This window comes from Pygocentrus nattereri, chromosome 24 (assembly GCF_015220715.1).
Source record: "Pygocentrus nattereri isolate fPygNat1 chromosome 24, fPygNat1.pri, whole genome shotgun sequence".
Classification (NCBI taxonomy): domain Eukaryota; kingdom Metazoa; phylum Chordata; class Actinopteri; order Characiformes; family Serrasalmidae; genus Pygocentrus; species Pygocentrus nattereri.
The window spans coordinates 21229089-21251601 of NC_051234.1; the positions used below are offsets into that span (position 1 = coordinate 21229089).

Sequence of the window (22513 nt, forward strand, 5' to 3'; positions counted from 1 at the left end):
TTTCCCTGCGCAGTCTTTCACAGAGCCGTGAATCCCTCCTCATCTTTACTTCTAAAAGCCTGGCTGCTGGTATTCTCAGAACAATGGACTGACCACCTCAGAGTCCAGTGAAAGATGGGTTATATATTAATCAAGAAATGAAGGACAGTCTCTGATGTTTGCACAGTGCTGTGTCTTTATCACCTTTAGTCCCAGTAAATTACTCTCCCGGCCTCTCCAGCAGCAGGCTGGTTAGGCAGTGATTGGCATAATCATCCAGTCTGGCCGTGCAGTATGATCAGAGGAGAAAGTGTGCTACATTCTGCCACATGACCGTGCAGATGTCCAGCACTACCTCAGTTAGCCTCAGGAGAGAGGTTCATGCCAGGCTTCGGTGAAAACATAGTCATTTGAGTTCTTGGACCCTTTCCCACCGATTGCACATGGCACTCCAAGTAGAATCCCAGCAGTAGGGCTGCTAAGAACTCCTTTTGCAGTGTGTGTGCCTCTTGGGAGACACAGCTCAGTCCTTTTGATTACTTCTGCGAAATGGGGGCAGTGTTTTCTCACTCTGGTGCCGTTCATTTGCATGTTTAAACTCAGGACGTATCGCAGGTTAGCAGGCAGAGTGACCGTCTCACTGATCTGATTACAGAATATTGGCTTTAGGGGATTTCTAAAAAGGTTTGAAGCAGCTTTCATGCCTTATTTTGGGAATATTAGCAGATATGTCATACATTTTATGTTGGTTTTCACAAAAGAAATGCATTCATGTTCACCTAAGCTTGTTTTATGGTCTCTGTATGTTTTATATGATGCTATATATCGGACTGAAATTTCTGCAGTGCTGCAGCAAAATGATGGCAAAATGTACTTTGAACCTGCACATAAGCATTTATAGCTAATGATCTATTCTTAAGACTGTTTATCCACCAGCTATTCATGTCATGTAAAACAAACTATAGAACAAATTTTCTTCACTTGTTAAACTAGTTTTATATAAAAATTTTTAAAGTTTCAATATGTACCATTCCAGTCTTAACAGTCAATATGTGAAAACTAAGCTGCAAAACAGGCCTATTTTGAATTAAATATTTTTGTGATGTCACTAAATCTCTCCTTTAACATATATATGCCTTTTCCACCTACAACAGTTTAGCCCCACCCTTTCAAACAGTAGGAGTGTTTCAGCTAAGACTCCTTTTAGAACAAGGCACAATACAGGACAGTCCATCAAAACAGAGCTAATTTACATATATATGCCTTAAAGGTAACAAAACAATAACAGTAACAAAAATAACCAATTTAATCTGTTTAAGGGATAGAGTTGTCAAGTAGAAATGAATTATGACTGTATAAAAGCATACAAATGTTATTAGTGTGCAAATGTAATAAGCTCTCTACAGAAACTTCGAGACCCTTTAACAGTTGTTTAGGGCATCTGGCCTAAAACTAGAGTCAAATATCATGACTGTTGGAACAAAATCTTCTGTCTACAAAAAGTAGCTAAAAAGCAGAAAACATTCTAAACTTTCAGTGTAAGTACAACATGACATTATATGTCTTTTTGGACCATTTCTATTATTCCATTTGTCTTGAAATTTTGATACAGCATAAATAAGCAGGTGTTTTAACCTAAAAAGTGATATAAGCTTTTGTTCCAACAGTAACAGTATGTTATTCATCATGTTTTGTAATATTATGTAGCATAGTATTACATTCCTCAGCCTCAGGCTGGCATTGTACTAAAGTGGTTTACCTAATTTGTAATTTGTAGCTGAGCAGCTGTAAATATGCTTAAGTTACGGCTGAAAAACTTCACAATATGCCATAACATATTTGTAAATCTGAAAACCTGACCATATTCAATATCACAAAAAAAATAAGCTTTGCTCAACCACAAATGATTCTGTGTAACTGAGAGATGTACATAAATGTGTGCACACACCCAACAGTATACAACCCCAATTCCAATGAAGTTGGGACATTGTGTAAAACATAAATAAAAACAGAATACGATGATTTGCTAATCCTTTTCAACCCATATTCAGTTGAATACACTACAAGATATAAGACAAGATATTTAACTTTCAAACGGATAAACTTTATTGCTTTTTGCAAATATTCACTCATTTTGAATTTGAGGCCTGCAGCACGGTCCAAAGAAGTAGGGACAGGGGCAATAAAAGACAGGGAAAGTTGAGGAATGCTCAAAAAACACATTCCACAGGTGAACAGGTTAATTGGAAACAGGTGAGTGTCATGATTAGGTATAAAGGGAGCATCCCTGAAAGGCTCAGTCATTCACAAGCAAGGATGGGGTGAGGTTCACAACTTTGTGAACAACTGTGTGAGCAAATAGTCCAACAGTTTCTCAACGTGCAATTGCAAGGAATTTTGGGATTTCACCATCTACAGTCCATAATATCATCAAAAGATTCAGAGAATCTGGAGAAATCTCTCCAAGTAAGCGGCAAGGCAGAAAACCAACATTGAATGCCCGTGACCTTCGATCCCTCAGGCGGCACTGCATTAAAAACCGACATCATTCTGTAACGGATATTCCCACATGGGCTCAGGAACACTTCAGAAAACCACTGTCAGTGAACACAGTTCGTCGCCCCATCTACAAATGCAAGTTAAAACTCTGCCATGCCAAGCGAAAGCCATATATCAACAACACCCAGAAACACCGCCGGCTTCTCTGGGCCCAAGCTCATCTGAGATGGACTGCCGCAAAGTGGAAAAGTGTCCTGTGGTCTGATGAGTCCACAGTTCAAACTGTTTTGGAAATCATGGACGTCGTGTCCTCCGGGCCAAAGAGGAAAAGGACTGTCTGGATTGTCATCAGCGTAAAGTTCAAAAGCCAGCATCTCTGATGGTGTGGGGGTGTGTTAGTGCCCAGGTCATGGGTAACTTGCCCATCTGTGAAGGCACCATTAATGCAAAATACGACAACGGAGACCCCGGACTGTTGAGCAACTGAAGTTGTACATCAAGAAAGAATGGGAAAGAATTCCACCTACAAAACTTCAACAATTAATGTCCTCAGTTCCCAAACGCTTATTGAGTGTTGTTAAAAGGAAAGGCGATGTAACACAGTGGTAAACATGCCCCTGTCCCAACTTCTTTGGAACGTGTTGCAGGCATCAAATTCAAAATGAGTGAATATTTGCAAAAAACAATAAAGTTTATCCATTTGAACATTAAATATCTTGTCTTTGTAGTGTATTCAAGTGAATATATGTTGAAAAGGATTTGCAAATCATCGTATTCTGTTTTTATTTATGTTTTACAGAACGTCCCAACTTCATTGGAACTGGGGTTGTAATATACGAGTTCCACAACACTACCAGTGTTAGCTACCTAGTAAACATAGTTAGGAAGCAAAATGGTTTTATTGTTAATTGCAATTATTTATATAATAAATTGTCAGTTAACGATCATGTTGGCCCTGACTAGACTATTCATTTAAAGAACTATCCACTGAAGGCGTCATCACTCCAAGATCCCTCTAATTTCTAATAATGTATAATAATTGAGAGAGTGCTTGTGTACCATTAAACACATTGTTTTTATTTCCACCAGGATCACAGAAGATTTGCCTGGTTATCTTAAATCAGCCTCTGGAGGAGCGCTTCTTCCACGTGCTTTGGAGTAAAGGTATCAGTTTTGTAATGAATATCAAGCATTGACATTTGATTTTGCTGTTTGTCTGGCTGTTTGACGGATTGGAAAGGTGAGGCTGCACAGTCTGGAATTTTCGGAAAGGTCAGGCAGGCGTAATTAGTGTTGTGTATGAGCACCACCCAAAATAAAGACTCTTGATGTAACTGAGTTGCTTGTTTCAAGCCCACTGTTGGTAATTCACTGTCATTCAGCGCTTCACATATTCATTTGGGGCTATTTGAAGTACATTTGTGTTCACTGACCTTTCTTTCCTTTTAACGTTTTGTATTTCATGTTTTTACTGTTCTACATGTGGGAGATCCAGCTTAGGTCAAAACACACATGCAAGCACGTTCCTATTCTTGTCACAACACCGTTAGTGTGAGAAGGATACAGTTAAACACAGCTTATCGTTTACTTATTTTACATACCTAATATTTTTCATGCTTTAATATATTCCATTCACTAGCTGTTTAATAACATTACATATTAATTTAAAGGGGCACTGCACAAGATATTATTAATATAAAAACAAGTAAAGTAACCAGGGCTGAGCAATATTACTTATCGCTATGCCATAAGTAATATTAGTTATCGCTTGCAAAGTCTGCCTCAGCCCATACATTACAGTTGCCCTGTGGGTTTCTCTTTATTATTAGATTTTTTTTTTATTATTCTAATTTGTGCACATGAATCATGATGTCCAGGTCCTAATGGTCAGCTGAAATATGTGTCATTTGTATTTCACATTATTCTGAAAGAAAAGTTTAAAAATCCATTAAAAAATTTAAGAAATAATAAGTTTCCTTTCTGGGAATTTACTTTCTGCCTGTTTAACAATTGCAGTTTTCTCATTAATGTAATTTTGAGAGAAGAAAACGTAACAAAGCAGTCAGATTAGGTTTTGGTACAGAATAGCAGCTCTCTGTAAACATAGGCTCATTAACTTCATTCATGCACTTAAATATCTGATAACTGATAATGTAATACATTTGGAAAATTTCATGATATTGAATTTTACCAGTACAGGTTTTTTGCTGAATTATCACATAATGTAAATGTTTTTTATGCTCTTAAAAAGGTGCCAAAAAAGTTATTTTTTGCAATGCCATGGAAGAACCACTTCTAGTTCTCTAAAGAACCTTTAGAACCTCCTCTGATAATCTTTAGAGAACTGTTTTGTGAATGAGATAATTGAGTGTGAGGAATCTTATTAAAATGAAGAAACTCTGCATAATGCAAAGGTTCTATAAAGAACCCTCAATATGAAAAAAAGGTTCTTCACTCTCACATCTCATTTGTAAACCTTTTTTCCCCCAGATAACTAAAATGGCTCTTCTGTGGCGTTCTGTCCCAGAAACCTTGATGGCATCTTATTTTGAAGAGTGTTTATCAATTTAGGGGTTCCTCCAAGAGTTTTTACATTATCTGAAGGTTCTTTAAACTTTTAAAAAGTTCTTTTCATACTGCTTCTTCAGGGAAGTAATACGGTTCTTCTATGGCATCACTCAAAGTAGCCTTTCTGGCACCTTTTTTAACAGTTTCTACCAATGTATGGGTTCTTCCTGGAACCTTTACAGTGTTTGGAGGTTCCTTAAACCTTTAAGTTCTTCACAGTCACAAATCTCACATGCAAACTTTTTTTAAGGAATGCGTATTCTGTGGAATCACTCAAAGAAACATTTGTGGCACTTTTTAAAGAGTCTATACCAATTTAAGGATTATTTCTAGAATCTTTCCATTATTTGAAGGCTCTTTAAACTTTTAAAAGGTTCTTCACACTCACATATCTTCTTTACAAAAGTCGATCTCTAAAGAGTCCTCACTGACAGGTTTTATAGGGAACCAGAAAGAGGTGAAATGGCATCAGGCAAAGAATCATTTTGGAACCTTTATTTTTAAGAGCGCATTGTAATTCATTATAATCAATTCTAACATTACAAAAGAGATGCAGTTCAATTGTCACCTTCAGATCGAAGCATCCTGAAAAAAAATGCTGTTGCACTTTTAACCCCCTAGCATTCTTGATGTGACATTCAGCTCTTGTTTGTGTGGTTTAGAAGCTATATGTATTTTTCATGTGGATGGTGAGGCAGGTGTGAGAGGTCTGTGGGGCTGGGAGCAGAGTGCAGCTCTCCAGATGGTTCGCCTGGAGGGACCGGGGCAGGAAGCCCCGCCCCTCTCCACAAAGCCTCAGAAGTGAAGCCCTGTGGGGCAGCATGGCCGCCAGCGCCTGTTCGCTGGAGCCCCGTGATCAAAGCCAGCTCATTTCAGATAGCAGCACTGCTCTTGGACTCAGTCCACTGCCGCTGCCTCACTCGAGCTCAGTTCCGAATCTCAGCGCCGGTCAGCCGGGGATTAGCTGCTTTGCATCAGCATGGTTGGGAAGAGTGCCTGTAGATTATTTAAGTCTGCTATGTGAGGAAAAATTCATGTGCAATGTGTCTCTTAGCTACAAAGAAAAAGTTTGAGGGCCAAAGTTGCATAAAAGACATTTAGCTTAATGTTCTGAAGGAGGAAGTACTGGAGGAAATGTACCCCAGTTAAATCAAAGGCTCATAACATAGCATAGTGGCATATTAGTAATGAGGTTTCATTGCCTTATGCCTGTGATCCTGTGCTCAGCTTTCTGAGATTACTGTGGAAAGTACAAGATTTTTTAAAAGAAACTAGAACTTTTAATGTTACTAGAACTTTTAGAGGAAGAATTAGGCACGAGAGGGAGCACTAAGGCTGAGTAGACCAGCGTATGCCAGTGTCTCAGAGTATATATCGCTACTGTACCGCCGATTATACCAATTATCGATTTTTAGTATTAGATTAGATTAGATTGAAACAACTGTGACTCAAAAACTGATTGACAAGAAAGAGTATGTACACTAATACTCCCCAAATTAATGGACGCTCATGGTCAAGGCCAACACAGTTTTTTTTGCTTCCATAAAACCCTTCACAAACTTTGTTCAGACAAATACAATGACAGAGTGAACAGTGATGCAGCAAGTAATCTGACGAATGTGTGACGCAACCAGACGAATCAGACGCTTGTGGTAAGAATCTGAAAGAGAGGCTTTATTGTCAAGGGCTTGGGCAAAACTTGTGGTCGTGAAACTGGCCAAATCCAAAGACACAAAAGAAAAATCATTACAACCAGGCAACCAAATCCAAAGGGGCAGAGACAAGCAGACAAAGTCGAAAAATTCCAGGCAGACAAAACAGTAAAAAGAAAACAATCAGAAAAACACCCAGTAGCTTCTCTCATTTGAAGAAGCAATACCTCTCAAAGTAACTAGTCTAAAAGCCTGGGCTTTATACTAAATCTAACTAGACACGTGACTGAACAGGTGTACAAGATTAGTATTCAGGAGAATGAGAACGATGATTGGAGCGTTGAGAAGAGTCATCAGTCATGTGATTTCCCCCAGAGGGTTCTGGTAGATGGAGTTCATGAGCATCTCAGAGCAGGAGTGATGCGTGACAGTGTTAGCTACGTGGGTTAGCAAACTCTAGCAACATCTTCTGCTGTGAAAATAATCAGATGCTCTCAAAAACATTTGCATACATACCATTTCTTTCCAAGTATACTGGCCTCTTGATTCTGTGAAACACCTAAAATAAGTTAATGTTAGACACCTGTCCCACATGAGCACCCTCCTCATCCCTTTTCAAACCCCTCGATTCTCAGTGAAGCTAAAGTCAGCTTCTTGTTTGAATTTTCCCATTCCACCTTAAAGGTACAGCAGCTAGACCACATTTCAGCGCTTCAGCTTCTTGGATTACAGCACACACAGAGGCATGATTTCATCCTCTGCTCAGGATGCTATTACTCCAATATATGTAGATAGTTTGCTGCTACATTAACGTTTAAAATGTCGTATATATCACCTTTAAGTCTGTTGCACACCGGATATGTCATGTCACTTGAGTCCAAAATTTTTAAACCATTGTTTTTAATGGGGATACACACACAGGCACCGACACAGTCTGTCGACATGCTCTGGCGCTTCACGACTTCAAACACTGTTCAATTTCTCAGCATGTCACAGCATGCCACGCAGCATTTTACCATTACTACGTTAAATTAAACCCATATTGAGAACACAAAAAGCCACAGTAGATTGCATGTTGCCTGAAATTTACACAGGAAAAAGGCAGTCAGTCTTTATATGATTTATATGAGAACAGTGTAAAAAAAAAAAAGGGTAAAAATGAACTCTGGCGTTTTTTGGTCTCCCCTTGCCAGCGTACAGTGCTGCACTGCGTAACACAGTATGTCTAGTGTGTAACAGCCTTTAGGGAATCTGCGCTGGAAACATCAAGCAGGCTTCTCATCATAATTGTCTTTTTTTAATCGATTCATTGAATAATCATGACAGCCTTAATGTGTTTTCCTTGGCCTTCTGAATCCATGAAGCATGCAGGATACCCTGACTTTAAAATTAGGACAAGCCTGATTACTGGAAGTGGCAGATCATGTGTTCATGTTCAGAGGGGTTCAGCACCATAATATCCCATTGTACTCATCCAACCAAAACCATTGTTTCACCTGTATGACACTTCCACTCAGGGCACAGTAATCAACTAGCCTTTATCAAGGGTAATAAACTTCTCATTTTGCTCTTTGTCTGCTCGGCTCCTAGTGATTTAAAAAGGCCACAGGCCTGGCTTAGTTTTTTTTCCTCTAGCAAGTATTAAATCATAGGGAGCAAAGTCTTGTCTTATCAATACTCTTTCCCATAAAACACTGCCCTGCCTGCCTGGCTTTCTGACATACAGGGCAAGCGTCCTTCGCCGGGATTATGAAATGTTTATTTACAAGGTTATCTATCCTGCGCTGGGCCGTAGGCAAAGTTGCAATCTGAGTGATTTAGTTCTCCGATGTCCTCAGATGTATCAGAAAGTTGCCTCTGTGAATCTCTTCAGACATCACCTCAGCTACTAAAGCCTTTTTTAACAGCGGCATTGTATTGAAATTATTCAACTGATGACTCCTTAAAGGAATATTTTTTGAGAAAGCTTGTTTACACTGTTTTGGGTCTGAAGTTTCTTTACAAGTTACAAGTTTAATGTTCCTAACAAGAAATGGAATCTTATATATCACAAGTTAGCATCATGCAGATGTTTATCTGTCAGAAAAGACAACATTGATTTGGAACAGTGATTTGGATCACAATCACAATCAGGAGGAGGTCTCAGAGTGAACAAGGTATTGATTAGATCCAATCATAGTCAGGGGAAGATCTCAGAATAAACAACACAGTGGTTAAGACCTATCACAGTCAGTCTTAGAACAAACGACAAAGTCATTTGGACCAATCACAGTCAGGAGGAGGTCTCAGAATGAGAACCGATCATAGTCGGGGGAGATCTCACAATGAACAATGCAGTGATGAGAACCAATCAGTGTCAGGGGGAGGTCTCAGAACGAATGGCCAGGAGTTCTATTCAGCAAGTAGTGAAACCACCCCAAGCAAACTTAAACCACCACATTAATTTGGCTATAAAGGTGGTCTTGCTTCAAAATATTATTTTCATTTAAAGTAGATTGCTGGCTTGACTGTCTTAGATATGGAGGAATCTGATCTGAGCTCAGTCCTCAGATCCAGACTGCTTTGTAAAATTCAGGCATTCATGTCTTCAACCATCTCATGCAAGAGCTATAAACCGATGCAGACAGATTTCATACCTGTCTTACACCTGTCGTCTGCCACGCTGTGGTTCTTCAGCTGATGTCTCTCCATTGATAATTGAATAAGAAATGTTGCACTCAGTTTGATTACTGAATGACTATTTTATATATATTTATAAAAATGGACAAATTAAATCAGTTAAAAAGCTAAAGATGCTATCAGCAGCCATCTGGAAGCCTTTTCATAGATGAGCTTCTATTACTTGTGAGGTACATTAACCTTACAGCTTCACTGCAAAACTAAAGAAACAAACTTCAGACATCAAACGTGTCTTGGCTGATCAACTACATTTGTGATAAGAGGCCAGAAAACTAAACCTGAATTTTTTCCAAGCCGTTTTTCCAAGCTCTGATATTTTCTCTGTAAAATCACGGAAAATGTGCTTAGATAAGTGACTTCTCACTTAAGCCTAAATTGCTCCTTGCACTTTCCATGTACGCTTCAATGTTCAGTCTACTTTTAGAGCTGTAAATACTAAGTAATAGACCTGTTCCTTTGTAAGAGTGCCTACTTAACACCTTCTTCCACCACACGCTATGTCTTACCATTGCTCTACAATTACAGGTGATGTAGTCTTGGTTTAATTTGCATGTTGCCAAAATTAATGAGTCATTTGCATTCAGATGAGTCTCTCCGAGTCTTTTTCTCAGCAGGTGTTCGCCATGTTGCTGGAGTTGTGAGAGGTAGCTGAGGGAGTCGTTTCTTCTGAACAGATCTTTATATAGGAACACTTGTCTTTGATTTTGCTCTCAACTTACTTTTGACAGCGCTTTGATAATGGAACCACTGGCAGTGCCTCAGTGTGGTAGGCTATTCACAGAATCTTGCTTCTTGTGTCTCATTGGAATGGTTGTTCCCATTATTGACTACAGTGCTGTAGAAGTTAATGGAGATGTGAAAAGCCTAGATGGCTCCTAGAATCACCAGAATTAAAAGTTTGGAATGCTGTATTAATTATTTTTGTAGTTTGAGGGCAACAAAAAACTGGTAAATGCTAATAAAAACACCTGGTTGTTAATTGCCAACAGGTCACTAACATGACTGGATATTAAAAAGCATCTCAGAGAGGCTTTCAGAAGTAAAGATGGGGAGGGGTTTTGTTGCTGCCTCCACAAATGCAGGTTAAAACTCTAAAAAGCAAAGAAGAAACCATGTATAAACACGATCCAGAAATGCTGCCACTTTCTCTGGGCCCGAGCTCATTTAACATGGACTGAGGTGAAGTGGAAAAGTGTCCTGTGGGCCGACCAAATAAAAATTTGAAAATCATGGACACTGTGTCCTCCAATCTAAAGACCACTCAGCTTGTTATCAGTGCACAGTTTAAAGGCCAATATTCATGATGGCATAGGGGTTTCTTTAGAGGAAAACCAAAAGGGCATTGAAGTGTGAAGAAAATGCTTATTCATGTGTTTGTAGCACAAACAAAATAAAAATCTATGATTTTTTGGCTTTGTTAGATCACATTCTTAATACCAAAATACATTCTTTATACCAAAATAAATGTCACAGCATTGACAAATCAGATTTTTAGAGGATAAGTGTAGGTTGAATGGAGGAAATATTTGTTTTTTTATCTCGGCCAGGGGTCGCAACCAAAATGTTTAAAAGCCATTTTGTCCAAAAATCAAACCACCTTTGGAGACACAACGTTTTATGTCCATTTTACCACCTTGGCTGTAAATATGTGTCAGTATGTGCTAATGTACTTGTAAAGGCTAAAGAATATAAACGAAAACACACTTACTTTGCTCTGCTTTAAGCTTTAGCACAACTGTAGCCACTTTTCTTGCATCTCTGACAGGAAACTTTTTTGCAAAAAAGTAGAACAGTTTCCTGTAAAATATTTGGGGGATGAAATCTTCTCCTCGTTCACCGGCTTTTTGTTAAAATTTTCCCACTCCACCTTAAATGGTGCCTCAGGTGCCAGAATGTAACTGCAACACCATTTAAGATGGAACAGGAGAATTCAAATTGGTTGATAACCAGCTGAATGCTTATAAATGCAAATACATCTGTCCATTCATCTCTGAAGCATCAATGTTCATCTTAAATATTTCTCTTTACCTTTTTGTTAGCTACTAGCTAGGTGAGACTGTTGTCTGTGTTGCTATGGTGACCAGCACCTGCAGTCTGCATACCAATCTACAGGGTTAAAGGGTGAATTAGCAGTTAAACATTAACTCCAGCATTTAAGACCAGTTATTGCTAAAACTTAGAATGATCCTCAGAACTTTGTTTTACTGTGAAGGAGGATTATTTTCTATTTACATTAAAATCTGTTTCTGCTGTGGAGCCGCAGTAAAAAAGCTGCATGTTGACAACCGCTGATCTAGGTGTTAGAAAGTTAAAATACTTATAGGTACAAAGAGCATTTCTAACCTATGTAATGTATTAATGGCAAATTTTGCAGTTGTGTATTTTGAAGTCATGTTGTTGAAGGAGAAGGGTAGATAAAGATGTTGGAATAGCTGTTTGTTTGCCTCGTCAAGGGTGAAGACAAATAAAAGACAAAGTTCTGAATTGGTCCAGCATGTGGAACCAGGCCTGAAAGGCAGAACCTTGAGTTTACTTCAGGATCTATCCTAATCTATTATTAATCTGTCTCTACTTGTCTAGACGTTATGGGAGTGGGACGTCAGGCTGATCGGCTTGCAGAAAGACTCCAGGCATCCTTCAGTCATTCTTAGAAAGACAAGCAGAAAAGCCCATCGACAGCACCAAAGTGCACCGTAGCTGCCATGTAAATTTTTCAGGAGCATAAAGAGATGGATTTTTTTCAGTGGTCAGCATGTCAGTGCTGCACAGAAAACAGAAAGGCGTGTAGAGAGTGTCTTATTTGTGTCTGTGTGTGTCTTGGCAGTTCTTCTAGATGTGTACATTGTACAGAATGTCTCTTTGTTTATACTGAAAAAGTGAGTAGCTGGCTGCCTTAAAATTGAGATTTTATCACACTTCAAATAATGTGTTACCAGAATGTTAGACGCTGGTCATTGTTCTGATAACTTACTATAGCAAAGGTTATATGTTAGGAAATTGAAGCAGATCAGATGCTCCCAGATTAAAAGACAAGGCGGTAGTTTAATTAGAGGTTCAGGAGAATCAGTCATAACAGTCCAAAGCCTGGGCCTAAATACTGACTAGCTAATGATTAGATGATCAAAAGGTGTGTGAATTCAGAATTCCAGTGAGGAGGAACGAAAGAATGAACATTTATTAGTGGATGGTGAAATGAGAGGAGTTACATGATTTTCCAAAGGCTTAGGGGAGTTGGAGTTCTCTGAATAGTCCATGGATTCAACTGATTCCACAGGAGAAAGAGAACGGACAAAGGAGGCATCCTTGACAGGAGGCATGACATCATGAAGCTTGGAACTTGAATTCCCATCCTGGATTTTCACTGGTAGGTTTGAAACTGTGGCCAAGCGGTTACTTCAACAGTTCGGTTAACCACCAGTGATTGCCACTTTCAGGATCAGAAACAAAGCCAGGACAAAAACATCAAATCATCGGATCTTGAGCGGCATAATTGTCTAAAGCAGGGGTTATACTGCACAACCTTTACCTTGATTTTAGCCTTGATTTTCAGCCTGGTCATTATTTCTTGTGTGCAGGTACACAGACATTACACACAGCAACAACAGCAGCAGCAGCAACCTGCTTCATGTTTATCTGCATCTCCTGGTAATGGGAGAATGTGTGTATTCATGTACGTTCGGTGAGCTCCTTTCTGTTTAGCAACACATTAAAAGGTTTGTAGTGTGTGATCCTAAGTTGTTTAGAGTGTGATCACAAATTTTGAATTTGATCATTGTTTCAATATACTATATTATATATAATATTGTGCATGGAGTAATAAATGCAGGAATTGAAGACAATTTGAATTTCTTCATCAGAATTCGTGTTTAGGTATAATTATATGTAATGCCTAAAGGAATTATTAGCTATGAGCGTTACCTGTGTCAGCCAATGCCTATATATGCTGGTGTTTAGCAGATTTTTATTGAATGATAATTGTATGGCTGTCACCGGTGCTTAATTTAACTTGATTACATGATGTGGACGAAACCAGTCCTGCGTGTTCGTTGATGCAAAATAAATGAGACGAGTAGATCAGACTGAAGTGAAACAAACGGTTTTATTACAGAATTCTGGAGAGGTTACAAACAGAGAACATGCATCATGTATCTCCCAAGTAAGCTCTGACCCCTTCTCATCTGACTCCCTTTTTATAGTCGCATGACCGCTCCTTCCTTACCCCAGATATCAGTAGATTCCATCAAGCCTCCAAATGTGTGTGTTAGGCATCTCACTAATCCACATCATAAAAGTTTAAGGATGCGCTCGAGACGTGAGTGCGTCTGCAAGGTCAGCTTAAGGTATTCCCTGTGTTTACCAACTCCCCCCGTTTTCCAGACAATGGCTCTGCTTATCTGACCAGATGAACCACGTGTGGTGTGCTAATCCCAGTGTCTACTACTATTAGCTTCGAGGTATTTCCTGTTATCTGACATCCTTGTGTATTCCAACATTAGTCAGCACACAGCCTTATGTGCTGACTCTTAGCTCTTAGAATTGTACAATATAACCATTAAGCGTTCAATGCTAAACATAATACATCTTAAAAAGTAATATGAACAATACTAAGGCTAATAATTCCATAATTCCCCCTTTTGACCTTTCACCCGAAAGGTCAACATTCAGACATAACATCGTAACCTCTATATGTTGAGTTCTGACCTGCGCAGTGAATGACAAATCAAATATCCATGCTGTGGAGCTGCCTAGGGTGTAGTCTAATTGTATTCCCCCATATCTACTAATACAACGGTCTTTGTTCGTAGTTGATCGTCTATACACCTCATATTCCCCCCTTTGTGGCTATACAGGGCCTCAAAAAACAAAAGATGAACATGAGTGCGATTACATATATAACACATTACATTTGCTTAACAACTGCACATTGTCTGGAGTGTGAGAGCGAAAAAACCTGTCAGGCAGCCAACTTTCCTGAAATATCCATCAAACAATTTGGACAGGAAAAATTCTCTCACGGTTCTCCTGCCACAAGCAACCTCCTTTATGGAACTCCAGTCCAACGTTAAAAGAAAAATTCAATATGTATGAAGTTGACTTAAGCTAATACATATGGAACCCCAAAAATAAACAAATTAAAATAATGTTCGTTAGCGGGCTAGTCGACCTATCGGACCCGATAACAAATCTAAAACCCATTTCCCTAACTCGTGAAAAGAAAAGAAAACACATCTGAGGTCCCAACGTATTCAAGCAAAGACATATAAACACATCAATGTATCAGACTGAAACTCTTCCACAGGTCGACTCCGCAAGTGGTGTTGATGATGTTGGGTGTAGACCTTCTTATTCAGAGTCTCTCAGTCCATTTTTATCGTCCATCCGTGAAGGTGTGCACCCCTTCAACGCATCCCGATTTCCAAACACTAAACCCCCTTTCTTTCTTCTTCCACCTCATCCTCGTCTTCGTCATTAATGTTAATGGGAGTGCTGCTACCCAATTTAAACCTGTCTGCTGACAGATTTTGGCCATGCAATTTTTCAAACTAGCATTCATTTTTTCACAATTCCCTTGACTTTATGGGTGGTAAACTGCTCCAAGATGTTGTCTAATCCCCAATTTTGCAAAATCATTCTTACTATCTTATCCACAAACTCTTTCCCATGATCTGAGGAGATGTGGAAGTCCCTATCTACCTATGACTTCTTTACACAAAATTTAGGTACTGATCAAGCTACTACCACTAATAAATATCTTTTCCCTTCAACTGGTTTTATGATGCCAACAAAAATCCACAACAACTCATGCATAGGACCCCTTGGAGTCGGAATGTGACCAGGAGGAACTATCATACCCTTCCGAACATTATTTCAACAACAGATTGTGCACCTACCTATGACATAATCAATCTACTCAAGTAAGTATGGTGCCCAAAACCCATACGCCTTTGTGATTTCACTTCTAACTTCCCCTTTTGCAACATAAGCTAACCCATGTGCTTCATCAGAGCATGCAACAGCTGGAGGTATCAATGATAGCTGAGATAGTTAGAGCTGAACCTGACTCAGCTATTGTTGTGATGATAGCTGATTTAGCAGAGACTGACTCTATTTGACCAAAGCCTTGCTTCTTCTCCTTCTTCTTGTCATCCCCACCTGGTTGGCTATATGATCTGTATTCACACCTTTTACCATACTTCCAAGGCCAACCACCTCTGCCAGTTTGCTCCTCACTGGTAGGGGCAACCTCTTCTGTATTTTGGCTCGCAAAATGGACTGTTCCATTTGATTCAAATCCGGATCATTTCCTGTAACATTTCTCCACACTTGAAGGGCTCTTGAAACATAAGCTCTCGGGTTTTCTTTCAGTCCGAGTGGCTCAATCAGAATATTATCAGGATGTGCATTTGTCGGAAATGTATCACTCAATGCTCTCTACATTCGACCTCAAACTGCAGAAAACAGCTCTGGATCATTCACAGCAGTCCCCACATATCAATTTAGTCCAGCTTTCTGTAGAATCTCGTCCATAGCTGGAACCCCTAGGAGATTAGCTAAAAGTCTCCTGATACCTCCTATGGCAGGCTGTGTTCCCACCATAAACTCTTCCGCGCAACATCAACCGGAGTAATTACATTTGACACCGTAGTTTGCTTTTTTGTCTTTTTAACAGTTCCCTTATTAACCCTTACTGTTAATTACAAATTTCTTTATTCATCAATAAATGAACACACACTGAAGATTTATAAACAGTGCTAGCTAGAATTAAATGCACTTACATCTAAATACTAATTTCTAAGTTTGTGAAAGAGTTTGTGGATAAAACAGTAGCCTCTTAATCACCCACAGATGTCTTCAATGGAGCTCAGGTTAGGTAATGCACTGGTTCTCCGCCCACCGTCATCTGGCTCTCTCCTGCTCATTCAAACAAAAGTGAATATGACACAACAAAGAGTTAATCCCAATCCATTCTTTTAACAATGCACACATTTATACACTTATCTGTCAGCACAGTGGTTATTTACTTCCTCAACTATTCTGTCCTTTCTTGGGAGCTCATCTCATTTATATATATATTTTATCGACGTCTCTGAAAAGAGGTTCATAGATTTTACTTAACTCTTAGATGTCCACGATATAATCAAAAGTCCTCTTTTGTCTCCCAAAGAAGACTCATTGTTGTTTATAACCATATAAAGGTAAAACAAAACATAGGACTCCTTATCCATATGACTTTTCCTCCTCGCATTAATAATATTCAAATTTTATAAACATTACTCACTTTAACTAGTGATTCTAAGTTTAATTGTCCTCCATATAAGAGACTCATAAATCTATTTATTTATTTATTTTAATTTTTCAGCAAAGTCCCCTACAAAGGCTCCTTAAGTTTTAACTATATAAAGCAAATATCATTCCTTATCAATCCTCAACTCTCATAAAGTTACTCTATAGACACACAGCAGGTCAGAGAACATAAACGCTTCACCCCCAGAAAGAGAAGAGGGAGGGGTGGCGCTCAGACACACACACAGACCCATATCTGCACACACACATGTCTTACTCAGAAAAGGAGGGGCTGACACACAGACGAAGTCCAGCTTCGTGTACACACACACACACACACACACACACACACACAGAGAGGGAGAGAGAAAAAGAGAGAGAGACCAATCCCCCTTTCTCTTCTTTTTTTCTCTAAGAACGAAAAACTATACAACACACACAGAACGAGCTCAGCATTTTCCTTAAAGTCGACTCATTCATACATTACTATAGCATGCTTTTGCCACCATTCACTTTTCTTTAACTTTATCTACCAAATTCCCTGGGCCCGGGGTGTTCCCCAAATTTTATCAAGCCAAATCCGACTATTTCTCAAAGCCAATTTTCACACAGTGACTAATCTACAGATATCTTACCATTTAAGAAGCTATAGGCCTAATAATTGTTCTACCCATGCCAAGGCGTTACTTATTAAGTGAGTACCATTATCTGAGTGAATTCTTTTGGGAAACACGTGTTGGGGAATCCAGTGATTGATCAACATTTTACGGACTGATTTGCTATCTTTCCTCATAGTGGGGAACGCTTCCACCCAATCCAAAAATACGTCCATGAACATTAACAGATACCTGTACTTCCTGACTGTCTGAATCATATCTGTATAATCTATCTGAATGTGTTCCCCTGGGCCATTGGGCTTAGGGAATTTTCCTACCCCTGGTTTGCAAGTTTTTTGCCACATTATTTACATTACATACTTCACATTCTTTTACATGTGTGGCTATCATAGCGGTTAGAAATGGATGCCACCATCCTTTCAAGTTTTCCCTCATCTGTACCTTTCCTACTTGTGCCAACCCGTGAGCTTCTCCCAGCCCTGCTTTTACCAAAGTCCAGTGGGACCTTCCCAGACTAATTCACTCTTTCTACCACCTTTATGCAGCCACATAGTCTTTTCTTCTGGGCTAGCCTGGTCCTGCACTTGCCTGAGCTTTTCTCCTGTCGGAATTGGTTCCCATGGTTCACCTTCCTTCAACACCATCTGCCAACTTCGTTCTTTTATAACCTGCTGCTTCCTTTGCTGCCTTGTCTGCTGCCTCATTACCTCTTTCCACCAATGAGTCCCCTTTCTGATGTCCCTTGCACTTTATGATGGCAACCGGTTTTGGTAGTTGTATCGCTTTCTCTAGTGCTAAGAACTCTTCCTTGTGTTTTACAGGTTTGCCCGCACTGGTGAGATAACCTGTCTCCTTTGATGGTGTAGTCTGGTCTAGCAAGGTCAGCCGCATGCACTAGTTCCTGCTTTAGTTCAATGAACGCCTGCTCTAGCTCAGGTGTCCGTGTCAAAATGCCTGGCGTTAGGTTATCATAGGAGGGTGGGGATACTTGGGGATACTTACCATTCTATCCAGGTTGCCATTATATGTGCACTTCAACCTTCTGACCTTAGCTATTTCCTGTTCTGCATCTGATAACCTCTTCCTGGCTTTTCCCTTCTTAAACATTCCTGCCTTTTCATGTTCTGCCTTAGCTTCGTCTAATTCCTTTATTGCTCTAGCTGTAAAATCATTTAACGCCTGTCCCAAAGAAATCTGGTCATGGGGAGACAGTTCTTTCCCCAACATCCATTTTCTCAACAGTTTCTCTGTTTCTGCCTTCACTTTTTCCACTTTTTTGGGTCTATCTCTAAGTCATAAACCGCTTTAGCCAAAATGATTATCTGTCTCTCCAATGTTTTCCATTGCCAATTCCCCACTCCAGCTGTATTATCCAATTATTTTCTAAATCTCTTTTACTGTATTCAGCCATGTTGATCAAAAACTGGTACTCACCAAGACGTCTTCAAAGTTTTACTTGCTCAACTCACAATGCTCAGATGTCACCGTTAGGTTTGCTGCATGTGAGGAACTTCAAACATCACGAATGGGCGCTTTAGAGGACCACCCTCAGGGACTCCAACCCGGTACTTTAGAGGACCACCCTCAGGGACTCCAACCCGGTACTTTAGAGGACTCAAACCTCAAGGACTCCAACCTGATACTTTTAGAGGACTTGAACCTCAGGGTCTCCAACCTGGTACTTTAGAGGACTTGAACCTCAGGGACTCCAACCCTGTTTTAGGGAGAGCCAATCCCAGGGACTTTCAACCCAGTCCTTATCCCATTCACTCGTCAGATGACGGGAGGGGTTCACCAATTCCCGGCAAAAAACCACAGACCCAATACCTTATTAATCACTCAGTATATTTTTACTTTATGTTTGTTCCAATTCAGTCCTTTAAATTTAATCACTTGATCCAACCTCTTTTACCCATCCATAATTTAGCAGTTGTCAATATGCAGAATTTATTTAAATAGGTTTCTGCCAACCTGAGTAAATGGCGCGCCTGTGATGAGTAATGGAGGAGAAAGATCAAGCCTGTTTTTCCAGTGGTCTCCTTTGCATCACGTCGGGGTCATCAAATTGTGGACGAAACCAGTCCTGCGTGTTCGTTGATGCAAAATAAATGAGACGAGTAGATCAGACTGAAGTGAAACAAACGGTTTTATTACAGAATTCTGGAGAGGTTACAAACAGAGAACATGCATCATGTATCTCCCAAGTAAGCTCTGACCCCTTCTTATCTGACTCCCTTTTTATAGTCGCATGACCGCTCCTTCCTTACCCCAGATATCAGTAGATTCCATCAAGAAATGTGTGTGTTAGGCATCTCACTAATCCACATCATAAAAGTTTAAGGATGCGCTCGAGACGTGAGTGCGTCTGCAAGGTCAGCTTAAGGTATTCCCTGTGTTTACCAACTCCCCCCGTTTTCCAGACAATGGCTCTGCTTATCTGACCAGATGAACCACATGTGTGGTGTGCTAATCCCAGTGTCTACTACTATTAGCTTCGAGGTATTTCCTGTTATCTGACATCCTTGTGTATTCCAACATTAGTCAGCACACAGCCTTATGTGCTGACTCTTAGCTCTTAGAATTGTACAATATAACCATTAAGCGTTCAATGCTAAACATAATACATCTTAAAAAGTAATATGAACAATACTAAGGCTAATAATTCCACAATGATTAAAATGAACTTGATGATACTGCAGTGATTAGTTGGCAGTTTGCATGATGATAATGTAGAATTTAAGCTCTCCTACTGTTCTATCCTACAGTAGCCACGTTTACATGCAGCCTAATAATCCATTAGTAATTCGACTGATAGCTCAATCGGAATAGAACACGTCCATGTAAACACCTCAATAGTGTTGAGGCCATTCGGAATACAATTTCTGTCCGATTGAACGTGGTGGGTAAACCTCTAAATAATCCATTAAACAGAAGAATAATATCTGTGTAAACGCCTGAATCCGATTACAGTCCAATCAGAACGTGTAAATCCGTTCTGCGCATGCGCGGTGCGTCACAGCGAAATGTTTATACCGTTCAACACGGCGGAGCAGAAACTGGCCTGCAGAGGAGACGAGGTTTATACTCTGAGCTTTAAAAGACTGGTCTGAGTCTGTTTTGGCAAAAATCTTGGCATGTAAACACAGCCATAGGCTGATGGACATTCTTAAAAAGGGGTCGGCGCGGTGGGTAGCGCTGTCGCCTCACAGCGAGGAGGGCCTGGGTTCGATTCCCCGCCCGGGCGAATGGGGTCCTTTCTGTGTGGAGTTTGCAGTCAGGCTGATTGGACATGCTAAATTGCCCCTGTGTGTGTGTGTGTGTGTGTGTGTGTGTGTGAGTGACTTGACTGTCTGTCAGTCTGTCTGCCCTGCGATGGACTGGCGACCTGTCCAGGGTGTATCCTGCCTTCCGCCCGATGACCGCTGGCATAGGCTCCAGCACCCACCGAAGTCCACCCCCCCCCTTGACCCTGAGGGCGAAGCAGCTTAGAAAATGGATGAATGGATGGACATTCTTAAAAATAAAGGTGCCAGAAGTTAGTGATGCCATTATAGAAAAACTTTTTTGGAGACCCTTTAGATGGACATTTTTGAAGTTTTAGTAGCCTTTCACATACTGTGACGTCTCTGTACTTTTTTCTTAGAACCATACATCCAAGCCAAGACCATTTACAAGCTTATTTATAAGAGCGATGTGTTTTTAGATCTTTGTAAAGTCTTTTAAAGGCTTCATATTTTACATTTTCATTAGCTAGAACAAACCAAAAAGAGTGCCACATTAAAAAAAACACTGTCAAAACTGAATGTGATATTTATTCAAGATTTTACATTCTGCATTGTAGTGCATCCACTCGAACAGAACAAATTATGCTCTCTTTGTAGTGAAACATGCAGATGAGCCCACAATATGCTCAGAAACGCTTATTGCAGTGTAATATAGTTTATCACACTAAAATAAATATCATTATATTGCCCAGCCTTTCTATGAATGCATGCTACTTTGGCAGTTTGATCTTTTTATAAAACTCTTATTACTGCATTAATCACATCTACATTCCTTGATTAGCAGTGTAATCGATAGTGACAGCCCCAGATCATCTACTCACTACAGTCCTGTTCTGTTGACCATGCTTGGCTATTTTTCTTCTGTCTAGCAAGGCTAACACAGACAGAAAGCCCAGTTGGGTTTGGAAATGTTGATGTAAAGTCATGGCTCATATGATGAAATTCAATGCCACTGTCGTCAGCCCTTCAGTGAGCTTAACTGAGATTATGTTTGTCTTGACATGTGCTTAATGATCATTCCTCGCTGTCACTACCGCAGCACCTGTGCGATTTCCACCCAAATCATTTTTTTGTTTCATCCATCCATGAAACTACGGTCCTGCTTTTCATTCAAATGACACTCAAAAAAATCAGCTGTTTTGGATTCACAAATGCATTTCTGCTTTGAATGCCTGGTTCAAATTAAATAGGAAGCTTAAAATTTCATTCCCCATGTCCCTGTGATGAAGAAAGGTAAAAAGAAAAACACTTCAAAGGAACAACGTTGCTCTGAAAATACCTTGTCTAAAATCACTAATGTATTCTGTGGAAAGCATACTGTTTGAAAATTCATGTTTGCAACCACCTGCTGTCGTCTGGAGAGCAAATCCCTCACCAACAGTGTTTAGTTCAGCTGGAGAAATAAATACAGAAGTCTATAAGTAACTTTCTCTGGAATCTTGTGTTTGTCCGACTTCAAAATATTTTCGATTATCATTTATACTTAAAGTATATTTTTTCGAAAGTTGAAGCCTGCATTTTGACGTTTGACTCCCTGCTGAAACTCTACTGCTGCATGTTTTATGACATGTAGAACCAAACCTCATCTCTTCGCTCTACTCAGTCATTGAAATAGACCATAGATCACACACTTCTGCAATTGGCTCACCAAGCCACAAGCTCCATCTATAAACCTTATGAAGGCTCTAGACTGATGTAGTGTCAGCAAACTAGTACAATGGCCATTTAACCCCTTACATGACGGAGGCAAGCTTCTGGTGCACGCTTGTAGAAACCTCAGCTATTTTGCATTGTCATCCATCTAGTTACTTAATAATGAGGATGTTACATCCTCAGAAAAATGGGTAAACAATGTGGAACCTCTACACGGTTTAGCGAGCCACAGTCTTAACAGAAAATCAACAGACTGATTCCACATTGTCCTGTATGCTGAACATATAATCAGAGAAGC

At 39.8% G+C, this 22513-nt stretch overlaps 1 protein-coding gene across 1 annotated transcript in view; it reads left to right on the forward strand.

Moving 5' to 3' along the window:
- Positions 1–22513, forward strand: part of tpk1 (thiamin pyrophosphokinase 1) — a 117306-nt gene that overhangs the window by 14146 nt on the left and 80647 nt on the right. The window contains exon 3 of the mRNA XM_017717972.2: positions 3568–3642. Coding sequence (XP_017573461.1) covers positions 3568–3642 — 75 coding nt within the window. The remainder of the gene's footprint in view (positions 1–3567; positions 3643–22513) is intronic.